This window comes from Pongo pygmaeus, chromosome 2 (genome assembly GCF_028885625.2).
Source record: "Pongo pygmaeus isolate AG05252 chromosome 2, NHGRI_mPonPyg2-v2.0_pri, whole genome shotgun sequence".
Lineage (NCBI taxonomy): Eukaryota > Metazoa > Chordata > Mammalia > Primates > Hominidae > Pongo > Pongo pygmaeus.
The window spans coordinates 105,721,622-105,749,457 of NC_085930.1; the positions used below are offsets into that span (position 1 = coordinate 105,721,622).

General features: G+C 42.6%; 2 protein-coding genes across 30 annotated transcripts in view; both read left to right on the top strand.

Moving 5' to 3' along the window:
- Positions 1-27,836, top strand: part of MAP4 (microtubule associated protein 4) — a 228,660-nt gene that overhangs the window by 165,902 nt on the left and 34,922 nt on the right. The window contains exons 10-11 of one of the 29 annotated variants that reach the window (XM_054481811.2): positions 2,369-5,752; positions 11,807-11,857. The exons of the other annotated variants lie outside the window; for them this stretch is intronic. Coding sequence (XP_054337786.1) covers positions 2,369-5,752; positions 11,807-11,857 — 3,435 coding nt within the window. The remainder of the gene's footprint in view (positions 1-2,368; positions 5,753-11,806; positions 11,858-27,836) is intronic. 29 annotated transcript variants of the gene reach the window in all.
- Positions 16,964-27,462, top strand: LOC134739095 (uncharacterized). The gene has a single exon (XM_063661225.1). The coding sequence runs from the start codon at positions 22,328-22,330 to the stop codon at positions 23,858-23,860; it is 1,533 nt and encodes a 510-aa protein (XP_063517295.1). The 5' UTR covers positions 16,964-22,327; the 3' UTR covers positions 23,861-27,462.

The following is a 27,836-nucleotide window of genomic DNA, read 5'->3' on the forward strand; positions in this document are numbered from 1 at the left end:
AGGGGCGATAGAGTAGTGATGGTAGACATTGTCTCTAGTTCCCTGTTGTATGGTGGTAATCAGCAGTATAGTTTATGAAGTCAATTCTCTTAGACAGATTTTATCTGGTTTAGACAGAATGTCAGCTTGTTATATCTTTAAAAATTACTACTACAGCAAATCAGGATACCTAAATTTTTTTTCTCCACTGTTTTTTTTTTTGTTGTTGTTGTTGTTGTTGTTGTTTTCTGAGACAGAGTCTCACTATGTCACCCAGGCTGGTGTGCAATGGCTTGATCTTGGCTCACTGCATCCTCCACCTACTGGGTTCAAGCAATTCTCCTGCCTCAGCCTCCTGTGAGTAGCTGGGATTACAGGCGCCTGCCACCACACCCAGCTAATTTTTAGTAGAGATGGGATTTCACCATGTTGGCCAGGCTGGTCTCGAACTCCTGACCTCTGGTGATCTGCCCATCTCAGCCTCCCAAAGTGTTGGGATTACAGGCGTGAGTGACCGCGCCTGACCTTCTCCACTGTTTTCATAGTGAAGAAAGGACACCCAAATTTTGATCTGGTTCAGCTATTCACTATTCTATCCTGTGTGGTCTTAGGCAAGTTACATAACTTGCCTATATCTCAGTTTACTCAGCTATAATATAAATTAATTGGTCAAATGTTCTCTAAAGCCTTACTAGTTACAGTGTTCCATGGCCCAACAGCATCTACATTGCCTGAGAGGCTGGTAGAAATGCAGAATCTTGGGCTGTACCTTAGGCCTTTGTAATTATCATCTGCATTTTAATTAGATCCCCAGATAATTCTAATTTTCATTAAACTTTGAGAGGTACTTCTGTAAGATACTTTCCAATTTAAAGTTTGATTATTCAGTGAATTTTAAGATTACCTGTTTTTAATAACTCAGAAGCATATGTATATGATTATCAACTTGATTTTCTGTTTACTTTTCTGTGACTATGATTGGAATGTGGACATCCTGACATATGGGACATAAGGGGCCATGACTTATTTCACTTAGAATCTCTAATGTTTGCACACTACCTAGCACAAGACTAGAGCTTAAATAAATGTGTGATTTTTTTTTTTTTTAAATGTTGTTTTACTGACTCAACAAATCAGTAAAGATTTATCAAGTGCTTATGGTATACAAAATACACCATGTTAAGGCACACAGATATTTAAGTCCCAGTCCTTGCCCCTGAATTATTATATTATAACCAGAATGAAGAGATAAGTTCTCAGGCATGAACTCTGAAACCCAAGATTTACATAATAATTGAATAAAATAGTATAAAAGATGGCACTGAATAGCTGCCGATTAATTGCTGAATTAAGTGTTATAAATACTGAGGGTTACTATAGCCTAGCAATTTTTTGAGCGATGCAGTAATTAACCTGAGATATTAAATAAAGGCTAGGATTTAGAGGATATTGGAGGGGTAAGGACAAGAATGAAATGCACTATTTACATATTATAATATTCTTGGAAATCAATTTATTGGGTCAGACTTGACAGGAGCTGGCATATACCTGCTCTTAATGAGACTCTTGCCAGGATCTTGGATCCATATTATATTAACTTGGAGGAAGGTTAGACCAGATCACCTGCTGAAACTCTTCCAAAGGTATTCATCTTAATTGTTAAAATTAATTATCCTACTTAACGTATATATTTCTCTGTCTTTTGGGAAGTACGTTTAGGAGCAGAATGTTGAAATTTAACATATTTGTCTTTCAAAGTAGGATACTCTGGTTCTGGAATTATGAGAATTTTTCTCTGACCGAAATGTGGATTCAGTATATTTTGTGTGTGTGCGTGAAGTGACTTAAGTCTGGCCTTCTGATCTAGCTCCCAGAATCTATCTGATTTGTTTGACAAGTATTAGTTTAATATTGGTAACCAAGTCTTAGAATTATAAATTTTGTCCAAAATCATGTATATTTAACTGAAGCAATTAATAAATTTCACCAAAAAGAGGCAAGCACTAATAATGACCAATATAAATCAGATGAGATTTACAGGCAGTAAGTGCTTATTTTTAGAGGTTAAAAGATGTGAAATGTTTCATTTTTAAAAGTTCAATCCTGCTACTTCTGAAATTTCAAATATTTTATAAATGTTTGAAAACAATCTTTACCTGAGATGATGATCTGTTAAATATTTTTGCTAGCGCCAGTTCAAAGTGAGAAATGTTTTAGAAAAAACTGTTTTCCTGAGCAAATTACAGTAAGTAGTATATGTATTAGTGAAAATAGTCTCCTTAAATTAGTCATTATATGGTCTGGGTTTTTTGTTTGTTTGTTGTTGTTTTTTTTTTTTTTTTTTTTTTTTAAGAAACAATAACAAGGAGTTTTTTGTTTGGAATTTTAGCCAACTTCATGTATTGCGGTACCCCTCCCACACAAGCCAAACAAGTTTGCAGACCCAGTGACCGCAGGTCACCCCGGCCCAAGCCTGCCAGGGTCCCTCCTGAGCTGCTGGGAGGCTCTCCTCCATGGAAGACTCTTGATCACAGGCTGGGCCACTGCTCTTTGTCTGAGTCAGGTTGGGTCTCTGGTTCATCCTCCTGTGGTGGGCCTGGGAACCAAAGAAAAAGTATTCATGTTGACTCACTTGAACCCCAGAGGGATCTTGGCAGGGAGGCCTGGGATATAGAAAGCACACCAATAATGATGAAGAAAAAGAAGAAGAAACCAAAGCAAAAGAGATATTCCCAACCCCGGGCTGGAGGACCTTGGGATGATGACAATGCAGATAAGCCTAAAGGTCATCCCTTTGCAGCTGACACACAAAAATCAGGTGTTCTCCCCAGCCAGCCTACCACTGTGGGTACAGAATATGGACTTGTATCTGGAGAAAACTTGAAAAGGGAATGTGTAGTTAACTCCAGTGCAGCCAGACTGGTAGCTGAGAACTTTGTCTCAGAGAGTCTCAGAATTCCTTTATATCCTTCCGAAGAAACCCCCAAAACTGCAATAAGTTCTCAGTCTAAGCTGAGAGTAGAGGAAGAGAGCAAAGGTAACAAGTCAGTACCACAAAGCCAAGACAAGAAATTGCTGAAGCAACATGAATACAAACCACAGCCTGCACCCCACCTGAAGACTCCTGTAGATAAAAGCCAGTCAGTAGGCCCTCTCAATCTGAAAGGACCCCTAGCAGAAGTTTCTGCATACACTGTAGAAACTCCTTTGGATATCAGACTCAAAGAGGGTTGCTCTCCTTTCTTGGACCAAGAGGTTATGGGTGTAGTTTCAAAACCCACAGCAGCAAAAGAAATACCAAATTTGATACCCACTTTGATAGCAACTAATCCATTAGAATGTAATCTAAAAGAAGGGAATAATGAAAGTAAAATGACTAAACTGCAGAATGTCAAACTGAAGGAGTTTCCTGAAGGAACTGAAGAGGATAAAGAACTAAAAAAGGAAGCTTTTCCCAACCAAAGACAAGAGATCAGCATCTTTACTTCTGAGCAGCTGCAGGGCCAAGTGCTGGTACAGGTCCCTGGGGTAGAGAATGAACCATTTAAGAGAATGGCAGGTGATGGCAAAAGCAGGAAGGGAAGGGGAAGTTCTGGGAAAATGAGAACAGATTCTGGGAAAGTAAAAGCAAAATCTGAGCTGCCATTTCTTCTGGACAGCCAGAAGGACGGAAGAGTTGTTCTCATACCGAGTGAGCCAGTCTCTAAAACTGAAGGAATAACTACTCAGGATAAGAGTGAGGAGCTGGGGCTGAATTCTTCAAAGCAACCAGGCACTAAGGTTGATCTCATGGAGGCAGTGGTGATGGGGGAGCCTAAAGAGATGACTCAGCCTAAGGTGGCAGGCACCATGCAGGCATTGATTCCTTTACAAAGTGGATCAGGCATGACTCAGACTTCTGGTGTTAGTGCAGAAACAGGAGATGTAGTCAAAGATATGGGTGTCAGTAACCAGAGCAAGGAAGGAAGGTGTCCATGGAAGGATCATGAGGCAGCTCCCTGGATTTCTGAAAAGCCTAAAAAGAGAGGCAATGAAGGCAAAAGCAAAAAGTTTAAAAATAATTATTCCACACAGCCTGCTAGAATGGAGAGGAAGGAAGAAATCCTCAGCCCACCTTTTGAAGGGAAGGATGGAGATGCTGGTAGTATTCCCCATAAAAGCAAGGAAATAGGATTTACTTTCCCCAAAATGCATGATTCTTCGTTCTCACATACACCAGATACACCCACAGTGGAAGTAGTTGACAGGAAGGGTGGAAATTTTCAGGTTAATTTTGTTGAGCTTGGGACTCTTGGGGAAAACAAAATAAGCACAGTCAAGGCTTCTACTGTTACTGAACTACCTGCCAAGGTGACAGATGTGAGCTGCCAAGAGCAAATCCAGGGGGCAGGATTTGTTCCTTCAGTAGTATCTGAGGAGAATAAGACAGATGCAGCCAACAGATACACTGCAGTGGCTGACAAACCAAGTAAAAGGAGTAATGATGGAAAAAGTAAAAAGGTTAAAAATAGTTCTCCTGAGAAGCACATTCTGGAGAATAAGATAGATGCAACAAAAATACATATTCCCATGGAAACCACAGGGGACCAGGGAATTGAAGGAATGGCCTATATGGACGAAAATAGAAATATTACATTTACCTGTCCCAGAACACCATCAGAGCTGATAAATAAATCATCTCCTCTAGAGGTTCTGGAATCAGCAGCCTGTGAAAAACTGCCCACTCCTACTCCTCAAGTAGTAAAGGAAGGTGATTCCTTTCCAGATACTTTGGCAAAAAATGGGCAAGAGATAGCGCCAGCCCAGATTTCCAAATCATTAATGGTAGATAACTGCACCAAAGATGGAGTCCCAGGTCAAGAAAGACCCAAGGCTCCCTCTGCTGTTGTGCCCTCTACAAGCACAGGAGGAGTTGCTCTACCTATTACAGCAGCCATAGAAACAGTTAACAGTCATGGAGATCACTCTCTTAAGAATAAAGCTGAGCTTGTTGATTCCGTGAAAAATGAAGCAGGGATCGATGAAGGGCATGTGATAGGAGAATCTGAGTCAGTGCACAATGGTGCGTCTAAGCATTCAGTAGAGAAAGTCACAGAGCTAGCAAAAGGTCACCTCCTTCCTGGAGTGCCAGTAGAAGACCAGAGCCTACCAGGAGAGGCCAGAGCCCTAGAAGGATATGCAGATAGAGGTAATTTCCCAGCACATCCAGTGAACGAAGAGAAAGACACTAAAGAAGGGTCTGTTCCAGTTCAGATTCCTGACTTACTGGGAGACAAAGCACAAAAGCTCAGTTTTTGTGAGGACCAAAATGCTCAAGATAGAAATTCCAAAGGTTCAGATAGTTTGAATAAGAAGGTAGATCTGACTCTTTTGTCTCCAAAAAGTGAAAATGATAAATTGAAAGAAATTAGTCTGGCTTGTAAAATCACGGAATTGGAAAGTGTTTCCTTGCCAACACCAGAAATCCAGTCAGATTTCTTACATAGCAAAGTCAAAGCTCCTCCTTCAGAGGTGGTGGATAAGTTAGTAATAATGACTGCTTCCAAGGGTATTCGACTCCCAGAACCCAAAGATAAGATTTTGGAGTCACCTCAGAAAATGACAGAAAAATCTGAATCAAAGACACAAGGAGAAGGGAAAAAGGAAGATAGAAGCAGAATGGCAGAACCAATGAAAGGCTACATGAGACCTACCAAGTCCCGAGGACTTACTCCACTTTTGCCAAAGTCTACAATCCAGGAACAAGAGAGATATAAGCAACTGAAGTCTGCTGGTATGAACCTGCCATGGGGAAATGTGTGTGCTTGTGGCTTTTGAGTCAGCATCAGAAAGGCAAAGAGCTTGTGCCTTGGCTCCATCCAGACTCTAATCATCCTTGTTATCATTGGTTTGTTGGCATGAAACCTGTAACTGCTACTGTGTGTTTTCTGCAGCCAATGTGTTCCTTGTGTCCTGCTTGAGGAGGCTGGTAACTTGGTTGCATGCCTTTTTTACCCAGCACTGAACGTTGAATTTTAGGGGAAGTTGAATTTTCAATGAATCGTCTAACAAAAGACCTATCATCATCCATTTCTTAATTTTTTTTAAATTGTGCCTCCTATGTATCAAGTTTACAGCTAAGTTTTAATCATTACTTGGTATAAGGATTCACAGGAGGAAAGAAAATATTTCATGTCTAGCTATGTGCATGAGATTTTTTTCAATTTATATGTAGCTTGTGCTGGTGGGACTAAATATCCAAACTGCTTTTAGGTTAAATGAAATCAGTCCACCTCCTTATGAGGAAATGGTGGCCTCAAATCAGCATTGGTAGGCACCGATTTATTTGTGTTTCTAGTAATGGGAAATGATCTCTCAATGATACAGATACATTTTTTGACCAGTTTGTTGCTTATATCCATTTCCCCACAGTTGCATGTGGGTTTGAGTTTTGGGCATGGTCTGTGTCCATCAAACATAGTCCATAAAACTTGCCCATGTTGTGTTCCTCATAATTTTACTCTTTTTTGGCTCTACTCAGTCAAGTAATTGGAATGAGATTAAGAAGATGATTCCTTTAAGATTTAGAAATGGTAGCCCCGTTTCCCCCCACCCCCAGTTCCCCAAAAAAGTATACATTTAATCGTGGCTTCCCTGAATCTAGCTTTCAAAAAATGTTCCCTTGTCTTTGAGATTTTTCACAGCCTACAAGTGACACTATTTCTTAATCACTGTTTCCCAGCTTGCATGATGTAGCTACTAACTCCAGAATTTAAAAAAAAACACCAATTGGTTTTAGTAGCCAGTCAGGCTTTTAGAGAGGTTTCGTCATGGGATTGTGTTCTGCATGGTATGGACTTGTTCTTTTGGGTAAAGCTTGTCTATGCATGAGTATGTACCCACTAAAGAATACTGCTGTGTGAGTAAAGAATGCTAAAGGTTGTTATTTGCATAAGACATTCTCATCTTCTCTGTTTTTATCTTCTATTAGCTACCCTATTACCAAGGCAGAAAATGAAATAGTATGTAGAAGGCTTTCCAGCATTCATTGAGATTTCCAGTGTTCTATCCAGTTCTTTCGTTTTGGCTTCTAGACCCATTCTTTAGTTTCAGCAGTGATCCAAAAGTTAACATGTAATTTCTGTGAAATCCCAGCCATCTCTTTTTGCTCAGTACTTCCAAAGAAATGCAGAAAGAGGATTTGTTGTTCTTGAGGAAGCAAGACCAGTACTGCAGAACTTTTGGGGCCCTGCGTGGGTCAGGTCAGGCTCAGAGACTGTGTTAGCAGTGGCCTTACAGAGTGGGTATGGGAAGGATAATGGGTTTGGGACAAAATTTATTGTTTCTTCTATAAATTCTACCACACCTTTTCCCTAAGGACAATGTATGCTTTTTTAATAGTTAAAAAGAATTTTAAAACTAATTGTCGAATAAGTTAATACATTCACATGGTACAAAGGAGTATACAGTAAAACGTAAGTTGGCCTCCCTCCACTAACTGCCTTCCAGCTTTCCCTCTCCAAAGGCAACCAGTGTTCACAATATCTTATATATCCTTCCAGACAATTTATGTATAATAAGCAATAACATATAAATTTCCTGATTTCATATAAATGAGACGTATACATACATACTGATGTGTGCTATTCTTTTTAAACTTAATTTTTAAGGAGATCTTTTAAGACTCAGCATAAAGAAGCCAGGTGCAGTGGCTCACACCTATAATCCCAGCACTTTGGGAGGCTGAGGCAGGTGGATCACCTGAGGTCAGGAGTTCGAGACCAGCCTGACCAACGTGGAGAAACCCCATCTCTACTAAAAATACAAAATTAGCTGGGTGTGGTGGCGCATGCCTGTAATCCCAGCTACTCAGGAGGATGAGGCAGGTGAATCACTTGAATCTGGGAGGCAGAGGTTGCAGTGAGCCGAGATCACGCCACTGCACCCCAGTCTGGGCAACAAGAGGGAAACTCCATCTCAAAAAAAAAAAAAGAATCAGTATAAAGAAAGAGGCCTCGTTTTTTTTTTTTTTTTTAATCTTTTTTCCTGGTACATGTCTCTAGATAGGACTCATTCTTTTTTGATAGCTGTATACTATTTCATTACATAGGTATATACTAATGTATTATAGTACTTTTTTTTTCTTTTTTTGAGACAGAGTTTCGCTCTCATTGCACAGGAAGGAGTGCAATGGCATGATCTCGGTTCATCGCAACCTCCGCCTCCTGGGTTCAAGTGATTCTCCTGCCTCAGCCTCCTGAGTAGCTGGGATTACAGGCATGCACCACCACGCCCAGCTAATTTTGTATTTTTAATAGAGACGGGGTTTCTCCATGTTGGTCAGGCTGATCTCGAACTCCCAACCTCAGATGATCTGTCTGCGTCAGCCTCCCCAAAGCGTTGGAATTACAGGTGTTGAGCCACCGCGCCTGGCCAGTACTTCTTTACTGATGCACATTTCGGTGTTTCCCAACTTTTTTTCATTAGAAATATGGTACATAAACTATCTTTGTATTTATAGGATGTCATCCTCATGCGTGTGCGTCTGTGTAATAAAAAGTGGCTCCAGAGTAAGAATCTCTGGTTTGAAGAATATGTATTCATAATTTTGATGGGTGTTCCATATTGCTCTCTGTAGGCCTACAGAGATGTCCCTTGTAGAGAAAGGCACATCTCTACTCCCACCCTCAACATAGACAAATACCTGTTTCCCTGCCTTTCTCTACTAGTGTGATTTTTTTTTTTTTGGGTTATGTGTACTGATCTAATCGGTGAAAAATTATTTCATGGCATAGATTTTGTGTGTGTGGTGTTTTTTGTTTGTTTTTTTGTTTTTTGAGATGGAGTTTCACTCTTGTTGCCCAGGCTGGAGTGCAATGGCGCGATCTTGGCTCACTGCAACCTCCACCTCCCAGGTTCAAGCGATTCTCTTACCTCAGCCTCCCTACTAGCTAGGATTATAGGTGCCTGCCACCACGCTCAGCTAATTTTTTGTATTTTTAGTAGAGCTGGTCTTGAACTCCTGACCTTAGGCAATCCACTTGCCTCAGCCTCCCAAAGTGCTGGGATTACAGGCATGAGCTACCGTGCCCAGCTGTGTTTTTTTTTTTTTTTTTTTTGACTTTTTTTAATGACTTCTTCATGTATTATCAAGTTTATAAAAGCCAATCCTTGCTCTGAAATTATGAAAAGATTTTATTTTCTCTTCTATTAATGTTTTTCATTTTAAATTGTTGGCTAATCTAGAATTCGCTTGTTTGTGGGTTTTGTTGTTGTTGTTGTTGTTGTTTTGGTATGTTTTGTTCATAAGGTTGTGAGGCAGGGTTACTTGGTCATCCCACCATCGTGTTTATAATCGATCTCCCACTGAACTGCCACCTTTGTCATGCCCTAAATTTCTGCATGTATTTGGTCTATTTCTGGACTTTCTTTCCTGATCCATTGATCTTTCCACCAGGCTTCCTAATATATTTTAAATCTAATAGAGCTAGCCCAACCCCTTGCCCTATTATTCTTTTTCAGAGTTGTCCTATTCTTATTTTTCAGTTTTGTAGAAGAAAAATTAATCCACTCAATATTTTTCTTGAAGTCACTGTTTCTAGCTTATCGTAGGGAGAGTTTATGTCTTGCATATCGAGTTTTTCTGTCGAACAGCATAATGTGTTCACGTGTTTTGTTAGTCCATCACTGGTGTTTATATTTGTTCCTCGCTTTGAATCATTCATGTTAACTGCCCTGCCCCCAAATTGCTACCAGTTCTCACATACCTTGTTCTCATTCGTCTTGTGGTCAAATGGTGTCACCCATGATTTCCATTGTTTGGACAGTAAAGATATTACAAGTGGTGTTGGCCGGGCACAGTGGCTCACACCTGTAGTCCCAGCACTTTGGGAGGCTGAGGTAGGCAGGTCACTTGAGGCCAGGAGTTCAAGACCAGCCTGGCCAACATGGTGAAACCCCGTCTCTACTAAAAATACAAAAAGTAGCCACGCACGGTGGCGCATGCCTGTAATTCCAGCTACTCAGGAGACTGAGGCAGGAGAATTGCTCTCTTGAACCCAAGAGGCAGAGATTACAGTAAGCCAAGATCACAACACTGCCCCTCCAGCCTGGGCGAAAGAGTGAGTGAGACTCCATCCCCCGCCCCGCACCCCCCCCCAGCGCCCCGCCCAAAAAAAAAAATATTATTAGTGGTGTTAGTAAAAATAATAGTACCTCTAACTAATCTGGGTGTTAATAATAATAGCACTGGCCAGACGCAGTGGCTCACATCTGTAATCCCAATACTTTGGGAGGCAGAGGTGGGCGGATCACCTGAGGTCAGGAGTTCGAGACCAGCCTGGCCAACATGGTGAAACCCCATCTCTACTAAAAATACAAAAATTAGCTGGGTATGGCGGCACACACCTGTAATCCCAGCTACTCAGGAGGCTCAGGAGAATTGCTTGAACCTAGGAAGCAGAGGTTGCAGTGAGCCAAGATCGCACCACAGCACTCCAGACAGAGTGAGACTCCATCTCAAAAAAAATAATAATAATAATAGCACCTACCACCTATTGAGTTGATTTTATTTGCCTGGTTATCTAGAAATAGGTAAATAGATTGTACACACACACATAAAATAAGAGTATTAAAGATTATCTCCATTTTTCAGATGAGAAAATGGAGGCTGTCAAAGTCACATAGCTGGTGAAGTGCCAGGGTTAGAATTTGAATCCAAGTCTTTATGTTTCTAAGATCCATGCTTTTCTTAGACTTGCTTCAGAAGCTTCCGGTAGTTTCAGGTACTTAAAAAGAAAAAGATGAAGGTTGACAATTAGTAAATATAAAATAGACTTTTTTTAGTATCTAGGCACTAATTAAACACTTTTCTACTTGGAGAAATAAAGATACATCATGAAAACATAAACTGTGAATTAGAGGTTAATTTAGGATTAGAATCTAGGTCTCTTGACTCTGTCTAGCATTTTATTGTCCAGAGAGAGTCTGTGTTTGATTTATTTACGTGTACTTTTTAACACCCAGCCTAGAGCTTTATATATACATGATGCCTAATGACATTTTTTGAATTATAAGTGAATTATCTTTTTGCTGATCTTACCCTGTTTGGAAGTAGGGAAAGTGAATATATTGCCAAAGTCTCTTCCAGCTTACTGTTTGCTCTACTGTTACTTTTTCATGCTGCTCTCAAATTTAGGGAAACTTTAACAGAAGGTTTCTTTGCATACTATGCATGTTCTTCCAGGCAGGGAAGATTAATGCAATACGTCAGGAAGTCTAAGCTCAACTTTTCAGAAAAGGACTTTTTTTTTTTTTGAGACGGAGTCTCGCTCTTTCGCCCAGGCGAGAGTGCAGTGGCGCGATCTTGGCTCACTGCAAGCTCTGCCTCCCAGGTTCACGCCATTCTCCTGCCTCAGCCTCCCGAGTAGCTGGGACTACAGGCGCCCACCACCATGCCTGGCTAATTTTTTGTATTTTTAGTAGAGACGGGGTTTCACTGTGTTAGCCAGGATGGTCTCGATCTCCTGACCTCGTGATCCGCCCACCTTGGCCTCCCAAAGTGCTGGGATTACAGGGGTGAGCCACCGCACCTGGCCAGAAAAGGACTTCTTATGGGATTGTGTTTTTTGTGAAGGGAAGCACAAGCTTGAAAGGATGATCCATATTAGATTCCAGTACCCGCTCCATGTTAGTTGTTCCCCTGGAAACCAAGTAGAACTGTGAGTGACAGTGTACTTGCTATGCTGCTGCTGTGAATGGGACAGTTTGGGATCCCTGTAAATAGGCCCTCTCTTTGTCATAATGAAGCCTGGTCTTCTTATAATCTGGTTTTCATTTCTTTCTTCAGTTTGCTTGAGCTCATCAACTGTCTACCAGCAGCTGGGAATGTCAGTTTATGGTGAGAAACTCTCTTGGTGTGAAACTTGAAGTAATTTATAAACCCAGAATTCTTAACAGTTTCAAGGCCCTTGTACATAAATAAAATATGCTCAGCAGATGAAAAAACCATTTGTTATCTTAGAACTTGCTACTATTTTACAACTGGAGAAGTACCCATTTGGTAATGTCTTTTCTTAACTGTAGTGCCATTTGTGAAGTTCCTTTCCTCATTACTCTCACCCCACTTGCCCTGTGATTCAACTGGCTTCTTTTTTTTTTTTGGAGACAGAGTCTCCCTCTGTCGCCCAGGCAGGAGTGCATCGGCATAATCTCGGCTCACTGCAACCTCTGGCTCCTGGGTTCTAGCAGTTCTCCTGCCTCAGCCTCCTGAGTAGTTGGGATTATAGGCATGTGTCACCACGCCCGGCTAATTTTTGTATTTTTAGTAGAGATGGGGTTTCACCATGTTAGCCAGGCTGGTCTCGAACTCCTGACCTCGTGATCCACCCACCTCGGCCTCCCAAAGTGCTGGAACTACAGGCATGAGCCACTGCGCCCGACCCCACTGGCTTTTTTTCTTACTACCGTGCTGATGAAATCTATTGGGACTAGTCACATGGCTAAAAATAGCTACCATTTATTGAACCTTACTATATACTCATTGCCATCCTAAACTCTTTTAATCTCCAAAAAATACTGTGCGGTCATTACCTTGTTTGAGCCAGAACATTTAAATATTCTTTGAAATGAATCAAGCAACAATTGATTATCCTACTTTGTTTTGTTAAATTTGTATTTTTTTTTTTGAGACAAGGTATCACTCTGTCACCCAGGCTGAAGTGCAGTGGCATGATCACGGCTTACTACAGCCTCGACCTCCCAGGCTCAAGTCATCCTCCTGCCTCAGCCTCCCAAGTAGTTGAGACTACAGGTGTACACCACCATACCTGGTGAATATTTTTTGTAGAGATGGGGTCTCACTCTGTTGCCCAGGCTGGTCTCAAACTCCTGGCCTCAAGCAGTCCTTCCTCCTTGGCCTCCCAAAGTGCTGAGATTGTAGGTGTGAGGCACCATGCCTGGCTTGAATATCCTACTTTAAAAGAAGCTTCTTCCCCTCATATTCCCTCACCCTTTACTTGTACCCTCTGGTTGACAAATAGCATTGGGGGATTCTGAACACACTGTTAAAATAAAAACTTAGTTTTGATTTACAGTATTGCAGATACAGTTATTTCTTTAAGATATGGAGGTGACAGTAAGGGGGCTTCCATTCTTTTTTTTTTTTTTTTTTTTTTTTTTTTTTTAATATAGGGTCTTGCTCAGTCGCCCAGGCTGGGGTGCAGTGGTACAGTCTCGGCTGACTACAGCCTCCACTTCCTGGGCTCAGGTGATACTCCCACCTCAGTCTCAAGTAGCTGGAACTACAGGTGTGTGCCACCGTGCCCGGCTAATTTTTGTATTTTTTGTAGAGGCTGGGTTTGGCCATGCTGCGCAACCTAGTCTTGAACTCCTGAGCTCAAGTGATCCGTCCACCTTGGCCTCCCAAAGTGTATAAACATTGCCTATTGCTCTGCAAATAGCGGACACACAGCATGATTTGTACTTTTTAGTATTTAGTTTATTCATTCATTCAGTAGATACCAAGTGACATTACTCCTACTCTAAAAATAGACTAGTAAAACACATTCTCTACTCTTCAGAGATTCCAGGGTGGAAAACAGACAATTTCCCTCCAGTGAGAGAAGTTTACTCCTCTGAAAAAGGATAGAAGTGTGAGCTAGATCCTATGGAAATACAGAGCAGAAAGGGACTAAGTTTTCCTACAAGACCTAGAGAAATCTTCACACAGGAGACTCTGAAAGTATGGCTAAGAGTTTGCTGAGCAAATTAAGGTAAAGAATTCTAAGGGACAGCTGTGTAAAGGCATACATAGTGAAGTGCAGGTGCATGGAATAAAGTCAAGTTTGGGAAACAGGGACATCTGTGAAACATTTTGAGATGAAACTGGGGAAAAGAAAGTAAGCTCCTGAAGGATCTTAGGGGTATTGTGTGCCTCTAAAAGCAGAAGATCTTAGATTTTTGCTTGAAGAAATGGGTTATCTGTCTACCTAGTTTAGTTGGATGATTCTCTTTTCTTTTGGGGAGGGCTATGGGAGGGTCCATACTAGACTTAAAAGAACAAAGGTTTAATATTTCCAAGTTGTAGTTTTTAGAGTTGTTGTTGTTGTTTTGAGACAATCTCCCTCTGTAGCCCAGGCTGGAGTGCAGTGGCGCCATCTCAGCTCACTGTAATCTCCACCTCCCAGGTTCAGGCGATTCTCCTGCCTCAGCCTCCCAAGTAGCTGGGACTACAGGTGCATACCACCGCACCCAGCTAGTTTTTGTATTTTTAGTAGAGACGGGGTTTCACCATGTTGGCCAGGCTAGTCTCAAACTCCAGACCTCAGGTGATGTGCCTGCCTCGGCCTCCCAAAGTGCTGGGATTAACAGTCCTTAGCTACCATGCCCGGCCTTTAGCGTATTTCTTATCCATAAGCATTTTCATGTCTTTGGTTCACATAAATCAGATTATTCGCCTCAGCTTATTCATTCTGTCTGTTTGCTTCTCATCTTTTGAAAGTTAATCAGGGAGAATCATGATTTATTTTCTTGAGTTAAAACGTGAGAAATGTTTCTAAAATGTAGAATATGGTTTCTGAAATAGTTTTACCTATATGTATGTATGTCTGAACACTTGGAACATTTACTTCCAGGCAAGAAACTAGATTATAACTTGACAAGTTTACCTTTTATTAACAAGGAGTGAGTGTCATCAATCCTTGTTAATAGTAGAATTATTGACTTTCATTGTAATGATAATTGTTTCCTGGAGGCAATAACTGGGAACAATTGGTCAATCTGGAAAGTAGTGTTGCCTTGGTAACTGATAAGAAAGAATGCAGAGAAACTAGTTGTCTGTCGTGTATAAAAACCAAGGCCCTGAACAGGTTAAATACTAACTCCAAGCACAAAGCTAAAACAGAAATATCTGCCAGTACATGTACTGGGATTAGAGACCTGCAGGCTTTGCCAAGAGTCCTAGAAACCACCTTCTGCCCAGACACACAGGAATCCATGCACTTTCTTCAAACTCAGACAGAATGGAATAGAACTTCACAATGTTTAGCTCAAAGGACATTCCAGATCACCGCCTCTTGGGTTGGGTTGAAGACAGCTTTAACGATGGAACGGATCAGGTCAAATGATGCAGATGCAGTATAAAAGGAATCTACCCATCCTTTCACTGAGCAGATCTTTTTTGAAAGCTTATTTACTGTGAGTCAAGCACTGTGCAGTGCACCCACATGGCACAAATGCACAGTTCACATCCTACCTTCTAGAAGCTCCTGGGAAAGGCGTATAAATAAAAGATTACAGTGTGGTTTCTAAATTCTAAAACGAGATAGAGTATTGTGATAATATGAAGAACTCAGGAGGGGTTCAAAGAGACTTTGCAGAGGTGAGTGAGTAGGAATAGGACCTAGAGGCAAGGGGCTGGGTGCGGTGGTTCACACTTGTAATCCCAGCACTTTGGGAGGCTGAGGTGGGAGGATCACCTGAGGTTAGGAGTTCGAGATCAGCCTGGCCAACATAGTGAAACCCTATGCATACTAAAAATACAAAAATTAGCTGGGTGTGGTGATTAGCTGGGACACCTGTAATCCCAGCTCCTGGGGAGGAAGAACCTAGAGACAAGGAATCCCAGTGGCAGCTGAATCTAGGACTTAGTCTTTCTGGTACTTAAGTGTGTTTCTTTTTACCTAGGCAGGCTCACCCTTTTCAAACTTCATGTATTTACCTCATCCACCAACTTGATATAATTTTACAGTGGCTGGGAGATTGGAGTTTCTTGCTGTGGCTATTTCCTGTGGATAAATCTGCATCCCTGAGTGAGATTATGTCTGTAATTCTTATTTGGACTGGAGTACTGAACTGGCCATTCTCAGGGTGTTTTGTGGGTTGTTTTGTTTTGTTTTTAAACAAGGTCTCTGTCACTCAGGCTGGAGTGCAGTGGCGTAATCATAGTTCACTCATTGCAGCCTCAGACTCTTGGGTTTAAGTGATCCTCCTTCAGCCTCCTAAGTAGCTAGTACTATGGGCATGCACCACCACACCTGGCTAAAAAAAAAATTTTTTTTAATTTTTTTGTATAGATGTGGGTCCTGCTATGTTGCCCAGGCTCTTGAACTCTTGGCCTCAAGTGATCCTCCCACCTAACCTTTCTAAAGTGCTGGTGTTACAGGCATGGGCTACGATGCCCAGCCTTTCTTGAGTTTTACTAATTATTCTATACTAGGGTTTCCCCATCATTTGTCATCCAGGTGGCATTCACCTCATTTGGGATGCAACAAAGCCATTAATTATTCTTCCATTTAATATCTTTGTATGCCTTGCAAAAGCAATAGTGTAATCTTTTTTTTTTTTTTTTTTTTTGAGACGGAGTCTCGCCCTTTTGGCAGGCTGGAGTGCAGTGGCGCGATCTCGGCTCACTGCAGCCTCCGCCTCCCGGATTCAAGCAATTCTCCTGCCTCAGCCTCCCGAGTAGCTGGGACTACAGGTGCATGCCACCACGCCCGGCTAATTTTTGTATTTTCAGTAGAGACAGGGTTTCACCACGTTGGCCAGGATGGTCTCAATCTCTTGACCTCATGATCCACCCGCCTCGGCCTCCCAAAGTGCTGGGATTACAGGGGTGAGCCACCATGCCCGGCCTAGTGTAATGAAACTATAAGCTACTCTGTCCCTTCCCCTCTGTAAAAGCCTCTGGTTCTCTGCTTTTTCTTAGTGAGGCTGAATCTGTCTTCCTACTCAGAAGCCACATGAAAGGAAACTTACAGTGCTAAGGCACCATAGAAAGATATTAACATAAATCTAAGTTCTCTTAAGACTGGAAATTAGAAACAGAAGTTTGCTAAGGAATAAGTCACCCACACCTTACTCACTCTTTGCATAATTAAAGCAGGACCATTCCTTTTTTTTTTTTTTTTTTTTTTTTTGATATGGAGTCTCACTCTGTCACCTGGCCTGGAGTGTAGTGGCGGGATCTCAGCGCACTGCAACCTCCACCTCCCGGGTTCAAGCGATTCTCCTGCCTCAGACTCCCAAGTAGCTGGGATTACAGGTGCCTGCCACCACACCCGGCTAATTTTTTGTATCTTTTTTTAGTAGAAACAGGGTTTCACCATGTTGGCCAGGCTGGTCTCGAACTCCTGACCTTGTGATCCACCGGCCTCGGCCTCCCAAAATACTGGGATTACAGGCATGAGCCACTACGCCCGGCCTAAAACAAGACCGTTCTTAAGATGTAAACACCGAAACTAAGTGCATTGCTTCTTTTTCTCCCTTATTTCAAACACGCGTTTGCTCCTCTAAACACACACACATACACACACATGTGTATGCATACTGTGTATTAATTTGGGAGTTTTGGATTGATCACAAAAGAACTAAATTATAATTCCAAATTAAAGTTTGAAGTACTTCAATGATCACAAAAGATACATTGGGCTGAGCGCAGTGCCCACAGCTGTAATCCCAGCACTTTGAGAGGCCAAGTTGGGCAGATCACCTGAGGTCAGAAGTTCGAGACCAGCCTGGCCAACATCGTGAAACCCTGTCTCTACTAAAAATACAAAAATTAGTCAGGTATGGTGGTGTGGGCCTGTAATCCCAGCTACTCCAGAAGCTGAGGCAGGAGAATTGCTTGAGCCCGGGAGGCAGAGGTTGTAGTTAGCCGAGATCACACCACTGCACTCCAGCCCGGGCAACAAAGTGAGACCCCCTCTCAAAAAAAAACAAACAAACAAAAAAAAGATACATCGAAAAGGAGAGTCATCTAGTGACTAAGATTAATTTTTGCTCAGCGGTTTGGGAAGACTGGCAGTCAGAAACCTAGCATCTTCTTTGTGGCTTTTCCATTAAGTTTTCACCATTTGATTATGGGCAAACCACTTTTTTTCTCTGGACACCATTTTGTTCCTCTGTAAAATGAGGGGTCTGTTAGGGAAGCCCCAGCATTCTGACTCTGTACTGTCACACATACTTTAGTGTCTTTGCAGTACTGTCGATGGTTATAATGGACCCTTGTCCTAAAAGGGATTCAGGGAATAGGTTATTTACTTTCCTTAGGCAGTGCCCCAGATTTTGAAATTTAGCTTTTCTTTTTCTCTTATCTGTTAGTGATTGCAATTACGATTCATATGTTGTTTCTTGTGAGTAGTAGTGGTTGTTTTGTTTTGTTTTTGTCTATCTTTACCAGAGTGCAGCAGTTCTCCAGTCCAGGGACTTAGGCTTTCTTACTTTTGTTGTTGTTATTATTACTACACATCAGATTCCCTATAGGGAGTAGGAAAACCTACTTCATATATATATATGTACAGTTTCTTGGTTGTTTTTTTGTTTGTTTGTTTGCTTGGAGATGGAGTTTCGCTCTTGTTGCCCAGGCTGGAGTGCAATGGCACGATCTCCACTCACTGCAACCTCTGCCTCCCGGGTTCAAGCAATTCTCCTGCCTCAGCCTCCTGAGTAGCTGGGATTACAGGCATGCACCACCACGCCCGGCTAATTTTGTATTTTTAGTAGACATAGGGTTTCTCCATGTTGTTCAGGCTGGTCTCGAACTCCCAACCTCAGGCAGTCCTCCCGCCTCGGCCTCCCAAAGAGCTGGGATTACAGGCATGAGCCACTGCGCCCGGCCTTCTTGGTTGTTTTTTTAAAGCTAGCATCAGTAGATACAATATGTATTTCTGTGTTTTAACTACTTTGTCAAATGCTTTTTATATATATTCCCTCAATCCTCACGGCTATGTGTTTTATTGTACTCAGACCCCTGGGTGACCACCAAGCTTATCTGTATGCCTGAGCATCTGGCTGGCATGATGTCTTGGGTACTCGCCCCTTCTATGGGCTTGAACTTCTTGTTCTGACTGCCCCCCTCCCCAGATTGCCTCTTTCAACTCTCTGTCTCCTGAGCCTTGTAACTATGAAGCCAGTGCTTGGCCCAGTTGCTAGATGTTGACCTCATAATTATATTTTTTCAGTTTGACCACATTTATGATCTACACAGTATGAACTGTAGTCTGGAATATGCACTCCTTTGTGCCTGGCTAGCTTCATTCTTCTGGTTTCTGCTCTTGGTCTTTTGGCTGGTTCACATTTTGCAGTCTGCTGTTTATGGATAGAATTACTGAGGCAGAATATGTGATATCTGAAGGTAGCAGAGACCTTTAATTTTGGTTATTGCCTTAGCTGTTGGGTAGGGATGAACTAGTGAAGTGAGTCTGGGTAGGCTGGCCAGAACTCAAAATAATTTGGCTATAAGGAACAAGTTTCTATGCTTCTTCTTTGCCTTGGTATTTTCCGCTTCTTCAGAATATAAGGGCCAACTACCACTTTCTTCAGATATGCTGCAACGTCCGCCACGCCCAGTCATGCCTCTGCCAATAGGCAGCACTCTCACATGAGACAGAAAGGTTACTGAACGTACTGCCTAGTGGAGCCCCAAGTTGAAATCACACTGTGACTGGACATAGCAGCGGGCCTGTGATTACTTGAATGTCTGTTTCAACTTCAGAAGTGAAAGTGGTAAAACTGAATCCAAGAGCACCTTAAAGATTCCCCTCCTTTTATAGAGGAAGAAACTGAAGCTAAGAGCAGTTAAATGAATTTCGAAGACTCTTAACTATTAAGTGACACAGGTTTTAAAATCTGGCCTTCTGACTCAAAGCCAAATTAATTTTTTCCCCACCATGTCAGTAAATTGAGGGTGTATATGTGTGTGTCGTTTGTGGGGGGCGACTAGTTTTGAGAGAATGGGGTTGTTGAGGCTTACCTGATTTCTAAGGTATTTTCCAGAGTTTTCCTCTGGTATATTCGGACTGTATTACAACAATATCTTCCCCATCCCCCTTTTTTTTTTTGGACAGGGTTTCCTCTCACCCAGGCTGGAGTGCAGTGATGTGATCATGGCCCACTGCAGCCTTGACTTACTGGGCCCAGGCAATTCTCCCACCTCAGCCTTCTGAGTAGCTGGGACAATTGTGTGTCACCATGCCCACCTAAATTTTTGTACTTTTTGTAGAGACAGGGTTTTGCCATGTTGCCCAGGCTGGTCTCAAACTCCTGGGCTCAAGCAATCTGCCCACCTCAGCCTCCCAAAGTGCTGGGATTACAGGTGTGAGCCATGGCACCCAGCCACCTCCAGACTTTCATAATTTTCATCACATATTGTACATACTTAATTATATTATTTAATTATGTGTATAAAAAAGATAAGAAAGCTAGAATTCAACTATGTTGTATTACCAAGGCCTTTCTGTACCCAATCTCGCCTCATATTTTTTGTTTTTTTTTTCTGAGATGGAGTCTTGCTCTGTCGCCCAGGCTGGAGTGCAGTGGCACGATCTCAGCTCACTGCAAGCTCCGCCTCGCAGGTTCACGCCATTCTCCTGCCTCAGCCTCCCGAGTAGCTGGGACTACAGGTGCCCACCACCACGCCCGGCTAATTTTTTGTATTTTTTAGTAGAGATGGGGTTTCACCATGTTGGCCAGGATGGTCTCGATCTCCTGACCTCGTGATCCACCTGCCTCAGCCTCCCAAGGTGCTGGGATTACAGGTGTGAGCCACCATGCCCGGCCAATCATATTTTTTCTTGTTACTAATTAGAATCATGATTCTCCTGGCATTCTTCATTTTGTTATACCTCACTTCCTTTTCCTTAGCAAGATCTTTGCCATAGAGTATGTAAACCAGGTTCCTTGCCAGTTAATCTGTATTGTGCTTTGTCATGTATTGTTACTAAACAGCTCAAGATCAAGGGGAAGAAATGTATATGAGGCTCAGTTCATGTTCAGGACAGAGGTAAATGGAAATTTATTTTTTTTTCAGCATTGCAACATTGCCACTCATGATCATGAATGTAGCCCTGTGTCAGGTACTGAAGGTAATGCGAAAGGTATATAAGGTTGATCCCTGCACTCTTGTTGGGAACTTGAGTGGTATGAATAGAGAAGGTGAGTTCTTGGGGACAGAGGCTACAGTTTAGCAAGCTTTCCTATGCGGACCTTGGTAATTTCTTTACATTTTATAGACCAAAGAACAATCTTAACTTTCCCTTTTTTCTAAAGGCATTGTTTAAAAACTATAATCAAATCATTGCAGTTTATGGCAAATGGCCTTTAAAAAAAAAAATTCTAAATCTTTTCTTCATCTTGGAAAAAGACTTCTCTTGGATTTCTGATAGAATATTTCCAGTGTGCTATGTTAGTGCAAGACAGTAACTTACAGCTAGACAAGAAAAATCAGCTTTGTTCAAAGTAAGAGTATAGCCTGTCCTTATAGTGTAATTTTTTTCCCACAATTTTGTTTTATGGTTCCTTCAGTTTGAATATACAATTTGTGAGCTCAAAGCCCAGGGCAGCAAAGGACGATGCTGAGTTAAATGGGAGCAGTAAGCTCTGGTGAGTGAGGAAAACTCCAAGCTACAGTTGTTAGAGTCCCTAAGTCTGGAGGTCAGAGAAAGATGCACTGCCCCCAGTGTGTTCACGTGACACCTAACAGATTATTAGGCTGTAAAGAGCAGGGCTTGGTAGTGGAGGGAGCAACCCAGCTCATCCAAGGAACCAAGTGGGGGCAGGGACAGGCGTAAATGCATAAGGGGTATGTTGTCACACAAATGTCTTATAATTAGAATATCTATCCCCAAAGCCCTGATCATGGAAGTCTTTAAATGAACCCTTTATTAAACTCTTCCATTATGCAGAGCTACAGATGGAGCTCTTACGGGTTTTGGGGACCCCACTCAAGTCAGTTTTCAAGTTAGTTTGATAAGTTGCTATGACAGCAAACCCACTCTTCCTCTGAGAATGAATGCCTGCAATCTTAATACTACGTTAAGGTGTGGGTTTTTTTTTTTTAGTCCAATTTTGAACAATTTCCTGGATTCATTGTTCTTCGGGGTTATAGCTGGGGATTGGCAAATGAGTCTCGCTTATTTTTAAAACAGTTTTCTGAGTGGGTGAATGTGGAAGGGTGGGCATGGTATCAGATAAATGAGTGTGTGGGTATGCACGTACCTATATCAGTGAAAGCCAAAATAATTACTATCCTTAGTGCTTGGATTGGCACCATACTGTGTTTTAAATTGCAGATCTAAACAGAGTGCTAGTTCACAGGAAATTACATTCTCAGATTAAAGTAGCATTTCGTTGTGCAGAAAGCAGCAGGTTCCTTCCTTTCTCTTTCATTCATTCTTCCTTCCTTTCTTTCTTTCTTTCACATTTGTAAGTACATTTAATACCCAACTGCTTGAGGAGAGAGGGGCATTGAGGGAGAGATGAATTTTGTCATGAATACTGGGGAATTGGTGTGATGTCACTGCAAGCTCTGTGTGATCGTAGGTGGTATTAGAGCTCCAGGAGCGAAAGCAGGGAGAGCAGTGGAAGAGAGACGATGTCGCTCTCAGACAAGCAGCCAGCCTCTCTCACTGCCGCGTACGGTCAGCTCAGTAAGGGCAAGCCTGCAGAGTGCCGAATGGACTCCCCAAAAGAAATCAGTCAAGCCAGATTCGAGTGGCAGAGGACAGAGGGCAAACTGAATGAAATTGGGCTGAATGTCAGCATGGACGGGCAACCGAAAGATGGGCTTGTGAAGAATGCCAGCTTCCTGGAGCAGAACAAGCTCTGCTTTTTTGAGGGGAAGCTAGACAAAGAGCTCAGCACTGAAGTGCAGGACAAGGACTGTCAAGCAGCCTCAGGTCACCTTGAGAGCAGGTATGTGATTTCAGAGACCTGCCATCCCTTGGAGGGGAACTCGGTACACCAGAAGACCTCCGAGTTCCATCTGGGACTCATAGAGGGGCCAGACAAAAACAAAACCGTTCCAGTTCAGGGGAAGGTGGCAGGGAAGAATGGACTAGAGACCAAGAGCCAGTCAGATCTGGATTTCCCTGGGGCTGCTGACATCCCTACCACATATGTTAAGGAGCAGGAAACCAGTGTTTGGAACCCCAACTTTCATCCAGTGGCTCAAGGCTCTCTGGGCTCAAGGGACACAACTCCGGGAGAGATGGAGAATAGCATCACCCCTGGCTGCCCAGTGATTGGGGTGGTAAATGATAACTCTGAGCAGCTGAAATGTGAGTCCCCACTCCTGGTGTCTCTAGCCCACCCAGCCCCCATTATTGAGCATTCACCCACCGCCATTCCGCCAGTCACTATGGTGTTCACCCAGGAACATTTGAATGCAAGCTGTCACATCAGAGACCATGATAAGGAGTTGGAGAAATTGAGTTCTACCGAGGAGGAGGATGTGCTCAACCAAGCCCCCCAGCAGAAAAAGGCAGTGCGCAGGGCCCTGTCTGAATGTTCTCACCTCTCAGTTCCCCCAGCTGTCAACCTTGCAGATAAGTACCCTGAACTCCCTGCCCGAGAAGAGCCTTCTTCTGGCCTGCTGCCTCCACCTAGTAGCCCAATGCCTAGTCCTACGCCTGGGAAACTGGGAGCTCCTGCTATGAAGCGCTCCATGACTGTGGGTGAGGAACAGACAGCTAGCTACAAATTGAGCCCTGGGAAACTGCCCATCTTGTCTACTAAAGAGATACCTCCTTTCATCTGTGAGGAACCAGTGGCCAAGAAGAGAGAAGAATTGGCTCACTTCAGCAACAGCAGCAGCAACTCTGGGAAGAAGGAACTCGGCACTGCTGGATTATATCTCCATAGTAAGCTGGAGCAGATTCCTGAAGGAAGCAGCAAGGGAAAAGGGCAGGAAGATTTTAGCGAAACTAGAATTGATACATGCTCGCAGGTTTGCCAGCGAGGAGAGAAACAGCCAGGACAGACGGCCCTGGCAGGGAAGAAAGAAATTGAGGTCACTGCAACCCAGAGCACTCCATCGTTCCTGTGTGAAAAGCCCCCACGTGATGGTATGTTTCTAAATTTTGCCTCCGTTGGGAACAAGCAGACAGCAAGGAAGGAACCAAAGTGACAGATTACCGGCAGAGCACTAAGCAGCTTTTTACAGCTGGGTTCTGTGACTGCCTGGGGAAAGCTTAATTCCCTTGTGTTGGAAGCTTGCTGGGAGTGAGGCAAGAAAGAGAACAAAGTGAATCTTGCAGGGTCAAGCCGAATGTCTTGCTAGCATGACAGATAATGTGAATTGAGTATGCGGGTTTGGGGTGGAATGGGGTCAGAGAATGGTGGGTATAAAAACTAGAGCCCCTTTCTTGACCTCATGTCACCCTGTCCAACCCATCCCCCATCCACCCAGCCCTCAGCTCCCTGTTGGTTTGAACCAGATGATTCCTGAGCTCTAAATCCTCCAATCCCAACTGATTGATTTCCTTGCTTGAAAATCTGTCACTTTGTATAGATTCACAATGGGTTTATCAGCACTAACCTCTTATTAAGTTGCACGATCTGGGTGGAAGCTCTGTTTTCTTTTTGCTTTTGAGAACGTTTTACTTTTGTTCAAACTGAAAAAGAACCCTTTAAAGCTAGCTATTTAATATTCTTTCTGTGTTCTTCATGTTTGACCCAATCTTGCTTCTAGTTTTCTCTTTTTGTATGTGTTTTGAGAGGATTTGTGGGGAGAAAAAGAAGAAAGAGAAAGCAGGGAGAGAAGGAGAGACTTGCAACCTAATAAACAGCTAAATTTTGCGGTCTTTGTGACAGCCTTTTGTGTCTTTCTTCCTGGCCCTTTCTTTTCTTCCCCATCTCCCATCCCCCTACAGCTCTTATTGTGGTGGTCTAAAAAAGCTTGTGTTTCTCCGAGTCCAGTTTGAGCACAAAGGGCCATAATTCACAAACTTGTAAATGGGGATTTAAAACATGTGTTTTGCTTGTTTAAAAAAAAAAATAGTCTTGTTTCCTGGGACCTGTTTTCTCTAATATTTATTACTCTCAGTACATTTTTTTGAAATTTTACTTTTTTTCTTTGAAAGTAAGAAATGGTATTTTCTAGGGGAGTGGTAAGTAGAAGACATACAGGTGTTTTGGGTTTTTGTTTTTTTATGGAGATAAAAAACATTTTGTTTTTTATGGAGGCAAAGAAGCTTAATAGTTCCTCTTTGATTTCTTATGACTCCAGAATTACAAGCATTCAGGTGTCCCATGCTGTTGCTTCCTTCTAGCTGTGACAGAACTGTAAGCTCCTCCTGGACAGGACTTTGTCATCTTTTTCTTGATCCCCAGGTGCTTTGTTCAGTACCACATACCTTCTAGGTGATCATGAGTGAAGACTTTGTTTCAGAACAAGTTCTTTCTAATTCACACTAACAGAAATTTGTGCTAATAGAAAAAAATTTCAGATGACTGACAAATCCACCGATCCATTCATCCGATAAATGTTTAAATGCTGTCTCTGCTAACCACTCTGTAGATAAAACTTTTATATGAAGATTGTTTCATTTAACATGCCTACCATTTGCGTTCACTATCTAGGCACTGGAAATTATCCTTATCCTCAAGCAACTTTCAATCCAGTTGGAGGACTGGGAGGCAGTGGGAGGGTTGTGAATCGTGGAAACATTTTGGAGGAAGTCACATTTGAGGTGGGCCTTGGAACCCTGGGATGCCAAATAATGCGGAGGGAAAGCCTTCCAGGCAAGGGAACTCATATTAAACAAAGGTATGAAGCCTAGACAGCTCATGTTAGGTAAAAGAACAATGGAAGAATCTCAGGGCATCCAGTCACAGGAAATGTGGCCAGGCTGCTGCCATTGTGTATATCTCTCTTGGGACCTCTGCTTCTCCCTGCACATGTGTTCCATTCTCTTCCTTTAAAAAATCTGTATTTCCTCTGTCATCTCTTTTTGCTTCCCTTGTGACTCTTTCTGCCCAGGACAGAATAGCATTGAGTTGCCATGGTTTGAGCTCTGTGGCCAGCTTTGTTACCACCATATATGGCAGGGTTCCAATGTTGCGTGACTGTTATTTCCATGTCTTTGTCTATACTGACAATGAGTGAGTAATTATATCTTATTGGCTCAGCTTGGTCCAGTCAGCTGTATACCAGGTCCCATAGCCTTCTTAACCAATCTGAGCCATTTAGACCCACCTGCTTCATTCACCTTGAGGCTTCTCTGGAGGAGAGAGTATAGGTTAAGGAAATATTCCAAAGCCGTCTTTACATATGTGGCAAGAAATAATGGGAGAAAATTCTAGAAAGTTGTTTGGAATCCATCTTGCTAAGCTTCAAATGTCCCACTGAAAAGTTTAAAGCTTACTACCATGTTCTGAAACTGTGGTAACTGCCTATGATAGCAGATAAAGTAGCTCCAGGTCAGCTTTAGGAAGATTTACTTGTTCTCAGTAAGTGTGATGAACTGGAAGACAAAGAGTTGAAGGCAAACAATCCTGTTAGAAATTTGATTCAGGTAGTGGCAGATGAAACGCTGAGGACATGAGAGGGGAAATATAACAGGTGAAGATAAAGTGAAACTGGAATGTGGAAGATGTGTGAGAAAAAGGAATTGAAGGTCATGCTGTGATGTGAGGCTGGTTTTCCCAGCCAGTGGTAGTATAGGTAATGGAAAGACCCAACAGAAGAGCACAGTTCAGTGAAGGAGTTAATAAGTTCCACTTCAGACATTGCTTTTGTGAAACTCTGGGGACATGTGGGTGGTGGTCTCTAGAAATTACCTGATAGCTGGGCTTGGTGGCTCATGCCTGTAATCTCAGCACTTTGGGAGGCCTTGGCAGGCAGATTACTTGGCAGGCCAGGAGTTTGAGACCAGCCTGAGCAACATGGCAAAAAACCCATCTCTATGAAAAAATACAAAAATTAGGTGGGCATAGTGGCATGTACCTATAGTCCCAACTACTTGGGAGGCTGAGGTGGGAGGATTGCTCGAGCCCAAAAGGATGAGGCTACAGTGAGCCAAGATCATGCCACTGTGCTCCAGCCTGGGAGAGAGACCAAGATCAGGTCTCAAAACAAACAACAAAAAAGAAGTTGCCTTGTGTATCCATGAGACAAGGAAGAGGGCTTGGTGAGAGCTACCATCTGGGAGAGAGAAAGCAATTTCTGCTTATGCACAGTTACATTTATTTGTATAGGTTGAGTTACTGCATGCCTGTATCATAGACAATGCGACTTTATGAAATATGTTGTTTACTGAAAAATGCTGAGCTTATTGAAAAATATTTATAGTGGTCTGGGGCCAATGGCAGCTAGTTACACAAGTAAGATCTTCTTTGAGCTTGCTGTAGAACAAAGGCATTAGCCGGGCGCGGTGGCTCACGCCTGTAATCCCAGCACTTTGGGAGGCCGAGGCAGGCGGATCACGAGGTCAGGAGATCGAGACCATCGTGGCTAACACGGTGAAACCTCGACTCTACTAAAAATGCAAAGAATTAGTCGGACGTGGTGGCAGGCGCCTGTAGTCCCAGGTACTCAGGAGGCTGAGGCAGGAGAATGGCGTGAACCCAGGAGGCGGAGCTTGCAGTGAGCCGAGATAGTGCCACTGCACTCTAGCCTGGGTGACAGAGCGAGATTCCATCTCAAAAAAAAAGAGAAAACAAAAAAAAAAAGGCGTTACCAAATTTGCACAGTTGTTGGCTATGGTTTTTCCCCATTACATTTTAAAACTAGAAAAATACTCAGTTTTTGACTAAAAGTACATATGGTTCAAACATCAAAAAGTACAAAGTGCTCTCCATTACAAAAACCTCCTACCAAGACAAGATGGTATCAACTCATTGTTTTCTGCTCCTCCCCTGTAAATACAACTAAATACTCTGGAAATAATTGAAGATAATTCCATAAAAGAATATGAGGTAGAAAGAAGGCAAACCTGGTAGGGATCTCAGGACTTGAGGAATGGCAATACAGTGAATTCCCTGGGACTGATGAATTGATTGATTGATTGATGGATGGATGGATGGATGGATGGTAGAGATGGGGTCTTGCTATGTTGCCCAGGCTAGCCTTGACCTCTTGACCTCAAGTGATCCTCCTTGCT